This window comes from Triticum aestivum, chromosome 3A, assembly GCF_018294505.1.
Source record: "Triticum aestivum cultivar Chinese Spring chromosome 3A, IWGSC CS RefSeq v2.1, whole genome shotgun sequence".
Lineage (NCBI taxonomy): Eukaryota > Viridiplantae > Streptophyta > Magnoliopsida > Poales > Poaceae > Triticum > Triticum aestivum.
The window spans coordinates 8,083,660-8,092,508 of NC_057800.1; the positions used below are offsets into that span (position 1 = coordinate 8,083,660).

Here is an 8,849-nt window from a genome sequence, read left to right on the forward strand (position 1 = left end):
CCCTTGGGAAGTTAGGAGACAGAGACATTGCGATGTGTTGCCTGCGTCAATAGACCTTACTGTACAAAAGCTATCTCCAGAAGCACAAAACACCATGGAAATTGTAGTGCTGGAAAAGAAAAAAAAAGAAAAAAAATCAAGCTTGTAATAGAAGCTTCATCTCAATTATCTTTGGAAAAGAAAAACAAAAAAGAAAAAGCAAAAACAGAGCAGCAGCATACATACGTTGCTTCATGCTTTGGCAAAGCGAAAGGGAGGAAGCAAAAGTCCATGCATTCATGAAGCTACCATGACAGTATGGGGGAGGTATCAAGCAACGTATTTTGCAGAGAAGATAGGAGGCAATTTGCTTTGGTCTGTCTGCAACTCCTGCATTAGCAGTTTGACGACCGAGGAAGCAGATCAGAGCTTCTTGTCTGCTGTCTGCTGTTAAGGTACACATGTAGTAGCTAGCTAGCTAGCCACTAACAAACAATTTCATTTGCCTGCTTGCTTTCTTCGTGCCCTCTAAGTTATTCTTCCAGAAGAAAGTTTTGAGTATATATGTAGTTGAGTAGCACTACTTGTTAACGATGGCAAAGCACAACCATAACATCTCGTCCTTGTTATTGTGTTTCTAGTATTCTACTCTGTAGGTGGTGCCGATGGGTTAGATTGATCGAACTTGCAGCTGATTCTCCCTCATGGTGTTCAACGGAGGGATCCATCTTCTGATTCCTGGTTCCTGAGTACTTCTTCTCGTCATTTGAAGATTTGTTAAGTTACACAGCTGCATTCGTCTCTTGGCTGGTCTTGGACAGAGGAATTGATCATTAGTCCGGTCCTCATCAGTTGATTATGGATTAACTTTGCTGCTGCTTTTCTTTCTTGGTCTTGTGAACATCATGAGTTCTGTTGGATACGAGGTAAGCACTCTTGTGCATTTACGGTTTTCTCACTAGCTAGAGCACTACACACACACGCGCACACAGTTTTCACTCAAGAGGCGGTGGATCATCATCCCGGGGAATCGGAAAATGCATCCTCACACCTAGCTAGTTTTCTAAACATGCATATAATCGCTTCACTCTTAAATGAATTACACCACATTTTTATCCCAAAAAACTCCACCTACAAACATCATGTAATATGTAAAACATTAACCGTCATACTAGATTCTCACTGGGTAGGGTCTTGGACAGAATTTATTTAGTTTTTCTTCTGGAATGCATGCAGGGCGTATAGTGATGCTCGTTGGTTTTGCTGCTTCTTTTTGAGAAACCGGGTTTTGTTGCTTCTACTTGCACAAGAGTAGATATTGAGAAACTGTCTGCTGTCTGTCGAGCTTCACTCGCCTGCTGTGTGTAGAGATACGTACATACTAGCTAGCAACACAGTTACATTTCTGGCTCTTTCTTCATGCCGTCTGAATTATTCTACCAGAAGAAAATGTGTGTGTATATGTACTTGACTACAGGTACTGGTTAACAATGGTGAAGCACAAAACTAACATGTTGTGCTTGTTGTTGTGTTTGTAGGTGGTGCCAAGATTTATTAAGTTTTGCAGCTGCTTTTGTCTCTTTCTTGGTCTTGAATGGAGGAATTCATCATGGTAGTACTCATCAGTTCATGATTGATTAAATCTGCTGCTGGATATCTCTCTTGATATTCGTTGGAGGAATTCATCATGAGTAGTGATCTTGAGGAGTGGGTAATACCCTTGTGCCTTTTACGTTCACAAACTAGTATATGCATATGCATGGTTCTCTTTTAGCTGGGAATTATTCTCCTGAAACTTTCATGGTTACCTCTACCATTGCTCTTACATCAACCCCAAATCATGCACGACTAATTTAGCTAGCTAGCTAGAGCACGTGTACGATTTTTTCACTACTTGCACGGCATAGTAGATTGTGAAATGGCTCTGGCATGCCCACTAGAAGAAAAATTGGGGTTCGACAACACACAATCTAGTCCCGGCCGCGAGTCGGGGAGACATAGTTGCCGGTGAAAACCGAGCCGACGGCAGCAACGACGGTGCTCTGCGTTGTTACCTTGATGAAGGCATTGTCGTGTAACTACTGTCGACCCACTCGTGCTGCTCTGGGGGAAACCCTAGGATCTGGTCTTCTAGATCAGACGATGGCGGCACTGCGGCATCGATTCTCCCTTGGGAGCATCGGTTGTGGAGCAGCACTAGAAGACTGAGGTAGGAGGTGGAGTGACTTCGCCTTGCACGGAGCTTTGGTGGAGATGTCAAGTCATGTCTGGCCGACGGGTGCTACGATGTGTCATGCCTGTTCGGTGGGCGCTACGCATGATAGACCTTTCATACAGGCGGTGACACCGGTTTTAGATATGGGGAGTGAGAGCACTCTACATTATCGAATTTGTAGATATGAGTGGTTGCTTCAGGTGGCTTGATGTATGTTCTTGTCAGAACTATGTTCGGTATGCATCGATTGATGCAGAGGCCAGGGGTTTTAACCTCCTTTTCCAAAAAACAAAATAAAAAAATTAAGCAGGAGTTTGGATCTCAGGCTCTCAGCACACCGTAAGTGTACATATGTTGCTTTCTCACTGATTGCAAGGGGCATTCTCGATTGTGAGATGGCTTTGGCATGTGAACCCAACTATATACAGCTAGCTAGCTAGAAGCGCTTGGTATTACACTATGAATTTTAAATAGCAGTCATACAAAATCTCACTCATCTGCCTAGAGGCGTATATGCCAAAAGGATCTTGGTACAAATTTGATTAGTTTTTTTTCCTCGTGGAGTGATGCAGCAGGACTACTGATCTCATATCCCTTGGTTGGTTTTGTTGTTTCTGGTGGCACAATATAGTTGTACTCTCTCCGTTTCTAATTATAAGATGTCTTAGATATTGCAATATAGACTACATACGGATTAAAATGAGTGAATATACACACTGAAGTGTGTCTAGATGCATATGAATCTGAGAAAATAGAGAAAAGCTAAAGTATCTTATATTTAAAAACGGAGGGAGTATATTGAAAAAAAAGAAATTGGTGAAGTTAATTTGGTTGTTTATCTGAGCTTACAAGTTTAGCTCCTGCATGCATGCGGCGCATCACACAAAAGTTACTTTGTTTAAAGGCAAATGCCAACAAGATAAGGAAACATGACAGATCCACAGACTACGTAAAAAAAAACAACTAAAACTCAGCTAACCATAGACGCTAGTGTCGTCTTATCCAATAGGTAGACTGGATGCCGTAAACAATTAATCGTGGAGTAGACTAGATGCGACTCAAATGAGTGTTGTAATACCAACTCTGTTGGATTTGATCCAAGAACATAAACACATGCTCACGCGGAACACAGCACCCGGGAAAATCTTAGGCCAAAGGCATGTCTGGTGCCTTTCTTTTCTTTCTATTTACTAGTCAATGTGTACCTACAATGCACGTTAATTTAAATGAGCGCTTGCGTTTGTATTGTGTTCAAAAAACGTGCAATGCACGTTAATTTGGAAGTATGTTAAGTGCATGAGGATATTATGTAGGATATTATCTGTGTGTTAATATGTGATTAGCACTATATTTAGCATGAAATTAACTGCACGCTAAACGCGTTGAGCGCTCGACATTGAAGCAGTCCAGATCGTTGGATTGACATGATTTGATGGGTGGGATTAATTGGATCTGCCCTTTTGGGTCTTTTTATATTGGTATAGATATAGATATAGATTCCTCAAAGCTCACAACCTGCTGCAAACTAACGCCACACTCATGTGTTTATATACACACATACACACGTACAACTAGTGCCTAATCGACCAGGACTTCCACACTGAAACCACTCTACTCAACTAAGACCACGACACCCGTACGGAACACGGAAAACAATGCCTGTCGCACTCGGACGCGGACAACACAGTCCAAATCCACCTCGACTAAGCATCTAATCTAGATTATTCCAACAAGTTCGCTTGTTCAGAGAAGCATTATTGGTATATGTTAAGTTAGTGTTGCAGCTACCAAAGGCGTTTTAACTTATTGACGTGTTTTATTACAGCCGTTCTATGCGGATGATGTTGACGTCGCCACAGAAAAATTATTCGATGTTATTCAGTTGGGTTACTGGAGGGTCATATGTTTTGATGGTTGGAATGGATTTGGAGCATCCGCTGTTCTTACATCAGTAGCTGCAGTGCTTCCATCTAGGAGAACCACTCCGGAACTATGCTTTGACAAAATAATCTTTGTAGATTGCTCAAAGTGGAAAAATAGAAGAGGAGTGCAGAGGGCAATTGCAGAGGAATTGCAACTTGATCGCTCTGTAATGACTATTTTAGATAAGCAAGATGAAGATGACGATTTTCAGGGACATGATGAAAGCCTGAGGCATGAGATATATAGTGTTAGTCAAGTGATTGATCGAACCCTGAGGGATGTCAAATTTATGATGATTTTTCTTAATGGGAGTGATGACGAGGTTGATGTAGGTCTCATGGGTATTCCTCTAACAAGATATGGCAACAACGTGATGTTATGGACCTTCAGCAGAAGCTGTCTGACCATGCACCAGGACCGTTCTGAGGTAGCAAAAAAGCTAAGATATACTCAGGTTTTCTGTCATTGCTCTATCGAAGACTTGAGAAGCTTTCAGTTTCTTGGACTGCTACATCAAGAAGCTGCTACCGTAGTTCCTTGCAATACATGTATTCTGGACATTGACCAAGCAATTATTGGAGGTTGTTGTCTTTATGAGTTATTCCTGCACTATAATTTCCACAATGTCAGTAAATTTGGTTGGGTATCTCATGCTTCCAACTATTGGATATGCGATGCAATCATACAAGGGGACAAAGCAAGGGATATTAGTAATGCATTGTATCGAGAGATAAATTGGAAGTGTGATGCTTCTCTGCTTCAGGATGTTCTTACAAAGTCTATGAAACAATTGGAGCCTCGTTTTCTAGTAATCAAAGATGATGATGTCTATGAAGAAGGCCCATACCGTTGGATTTCGGTCACGTCAAGAGATGCAGAAGTACATGCTATGAAAACAATACCTGCAACGGCATCATCTTTCTTCTTGGCATTTGAAATATCCAAACACCCAACAGCTTTACCAGATGGATTTTTTGATCATTGCAGCAAGCTCGGTGTGCTGGTTCTCTATTGTTGTTCCTTTAGTTTTGCTTCACCTTCTTTCCTGAAGTGTCGTAGCCTAAGATTCCTTGGACTGGACCACTGTACAGATGACGAAACTATTGGAAGAGAGAATCATGCAGTTTGGTTATGTCTGAATAGCTTGTGGGTGTTGGACCTGCGTTACACCGATTGGAATGAAATCTTATCCAAGGAAATGTTAAACCTCATGAAAAATATCAGAGAGTTAAATATAGAGGGAGTCAGGGGCTGGCAATACACCGCTGAGCTACAAGGGCGGTTACCTAACCTCCAGAGGCTCCGAATAATCAAACCGACATGTCAATGGAAGACCTCAGAGGATGTCGATAACTACTTCATGGATAAGAAAAGTATGGAAATACTTGACTTGTCTGGCAATTGTGACATGAAGATTCTTCCAACAAGCTTATCAAAGGCAGGTAGCCTCCGGATGCTTGTACTTGATGGTTGTGATGAACTGGAAAGCGTTGGTGGGCTTCCTCCTTCCCTCGAATCCTTTAGCTTTAATGGGTATGGGGCAGCTGCTCAATGGACACAAACTGTTGAGCTACCTCTGGAACAATTTCGTCCATCCAGGACAACAGATAATAAGGATGTCAGAATATCCAAGATCTCCTTAGCAGGCTGCACACAGTTGGAGAATTTGTACTTGTGTGGGCTACCCAACCTAGTGGAACTGGACCTCTCTGGAACACCAATCAAGATACTTGACTTCAAGACCATGGTGGTGCAAACCCCAAAGCTCAAGCGACTGTTTCTAATAGGATGCAAGCACCTTCGTGCAATAAAAATTCTGTACGAGAGTGTTCCTGACCTGAAGTTAATGTGCGTAGACACGCGACCTGGAGTCGTGTGTCCTCGACCATCCATCAAACCCACCAGGTTGCAGGTGCATGCTGTTGTTGTAGATGCAAGACTTACTCACTCCTTGTGGAATCTGATCTCTAGTTATAGACAAGATGATGCTCATTTTAATATCCACGTCACCTCCTCACCTGATGGGATTATTCAATATGAAATAACCAGCAAGGATATGATTGGCACCAGTGATCAAGAGAGTCTACATCTTATTCCAAAAGACCAGTATGGTGAAGTCCTTGGGATGGTTGGCGCTGCCCCAATGCAGGCCTTTCCACAACCTCCGAGTACAAAGTCTAATCGACATGTAGAGATTGCTGAAGGGAGCTTCGACGTGGAGACGAAACTTGGCAGAGCACTAGGTCTAGGCCACCTAATGGAACATTATGTGGAATCCCTGCATGTGCATGATGTCTCGGTACGTACTATTGCACCACAAGGCCATTGGTGGGGCAAGCTTAGGTGGTGTTGCATGGAGAGGTGCCCAAAAGTGGATACCGTTTTCCCTGGGAATTCATTCACATTTACTGCATTGGAGACCTTGTGGGTGTCAGATCTCCTGATGGCCCGCTCGATTTTGAGTAAAGGTTCGCGCTTTTATCCATATGGCGATATCAAATCCTTTCAAAATTTACAGCACCTTCAGCTGCGTTCATGCCCCAGCCTCCAGTTTGTGCTCCCTCTGTGGGTCTCCTCCTTCCCCAGCTTGGAGACCCTCCACATCATCCACTGCGGCAACCTCAGCCACATCTTCATACTGGACGAAGAATACCGTGAAGAAATAACTACCCGCGGTGTACAATTCCCAAAGCTTACCACCATCCAACTGCACGACCTCCCAAATCTGCAGCAAATATGCGAGGTCAAGATGGTTGCCCCTGCGCTCAAGAGCATCAAGATCAGGGGATGCTGGAGCCTGCGCCGGCTGCCATCCGTGGGCGCACGTGGCAATGGCAAGAAGAAGCCGGCCATTGAGATCGAGAAGGACGTGTGGGATGCCTTGGAGTGGGACGCCCGCCACCGCCCTGCCCACTTCGAAGCGCCGGTCCACTCGTGCTACTACAAGGAGAAGCTGCCCAGGGTCTCCGTCCTCAGGTACTAATTATACATGCAAATGACTTCTGAGTCCCATTTGCCACTGCTCCTGATTGCATTCAGTTACTGACCATCTTGTTTCTCTCACGTTACCTAGGTGAACTTGCACCATGGTGTTCCCTCCGTCGCTACATGAAAGTGATGGACGCTGCTGCTGCTGATGGATCATGCGTTTGGTTTGCTTTGTGTGCCTTTTTGGATTGGTATTGTCCTTATTAGGTGCGAGCTTATGGTGGCTCCCACCGTTTATTATATTGTGGATTTTCAAATAAGAGACGGACATAATGGCTAGATGGTTAGGTGCGAGCTTATCTTTGGTCTAGATGGTTAGGTGCGAGCTTATTGGTTTGTGCCTGCCTCACAGACCTGGACAGTGCCTGTGCATCCACCAGTCTGCATCTGCATTTGTGCGTGTGGCTTTGATGAATGCTTTCTATGCGTGTGTGTGTGTGTGGTATTTTTACAACTGCCTATGTGTGCCTGTGTGCGTCTACAGGGCTAGCTGCTTCTGAGTGTGACTTGTTTGAGAGTGTTTGCCATGTATTTGAACTGAACCAAGAAACAGTCCAGCTAGCATTGACCATGGTGTCTCTCACGCTACCTAGGTGAACTTGCACCATGGTGTTCCCTCCGTCGTTATGTGGATGTTATGGACGCTGCTGCTGCTGATGGATCATGCGTTTGGTTTGCTTGTGTGCCTCCTTGGATTGGTATTGGCTGTAGGTGCGAGCTATATGGTGGGTCTTACCGTTTATTATATTGTGGGATTTCAAATAAGAGACGGACATGGTTGTGCCTGCCTAGTGCCTACACAGACCTGGACGTACGGTGCTTTGCTGTGGATGCCTGCGTGCATCCACCAGTCTGCATCTGCATTTGTGGATGTGGCTTTGATGAATGCTTGCTATGCGTGTGTGTGTGTGGAATTGTAACAACTGCCTATGTGTGCATCTACAAGGCTAGCTGCTTCTGAGTGTGACTTGTTTGAGAGTGTTTGCCATGTATTTGAACTGAACCAAGAAACAGTCCAGCTAGCATTGACATGCTAGCTGCCCGTGTGTATTGTTTGGTATGATTTTGAAAAATGAGAAAAAGCAGCAGCCAATACACACACACACGCATGGAAATACTTGACTTGTCTGGCAATTGTGACATGAAGATTCTTCGAACAAGCTAATCAAAGGCAGGTAGCCTCCGGATGCTTGTACTTGATGGTTGTGATGAACTGGAAAGCGTTGGTGGGCTTCCTCCTTCCCTCGAATCCTTTAGCTTTAATGGGTATGGGGCAGCTGCTCAATGGACCCAAACTGTTGAGCTACCTCTGGAACAATTTCGTCCATCCAGGACAACAGATAATAAGGATGTCAGAATATCCAAGATCTCCTTAGTAGGCTGCACACAGTTGGAGAATTTGTACTTGTGTGGGCTACCCAACCTAGTGGAACTGGACCTCTCTGGAACACCAATCAAGATACTTGACTTCAAGACTATGGTGGTGCAAACCCCAAAGCTCAAACGACTGTTGCTAATAGGATGCAAGCACCTTCGTGCAATAAAAATCCTGTACGAGAGTGTTTCTGACCTGGAGTTAATGTGCGTAGACACGTGACCTGGAGTCATGTGTCCTCGACCATCCATCAAACCCACCAGGTTGCAGCTGCATGCTGTTGTTGTAGATGCAAGACTTACTCACTCCTTGTGGAATCTGATCTCTAGTTATAGACAAGATGATGCTCATTTTAATATCCACGTCACC

General features: G+C 44.1%; 1 protein-coding gene across 1 annotated transcript; it reads left to right on the forward strand.

The window, feature by feature from the left end:
• Positions 1 to 308: 308 nt before the first annotated feature.
• LOC123057474 (uncharacterized) lies at positions 309 to 7,662 on the forward strand. Its single transcript, XM_044480433.1, has 5 exons — positions 309 to 434; positions 621 to 905; positions 1,518 to 1,690; positions 4,020 to 7,093; positions 7,191 to 7,662. Exons 3-5 carry the CDS (start codon positions 1,667 to 1,669, stop codon positions 7,192 to 7,194), a joined length of 3,102 nt encoding a protein of 1,033 aa, XP_044336368.1. The 5' UTR covers positions 309 to 434; positions 621 to 905; positions 1,518 to 1,666; the 3' UTR covers positions 7,195 to 7,662.
• The last annotated feature ends 1,187 nt before the right edge of the window (positions 7,663 to 8,849 follow it).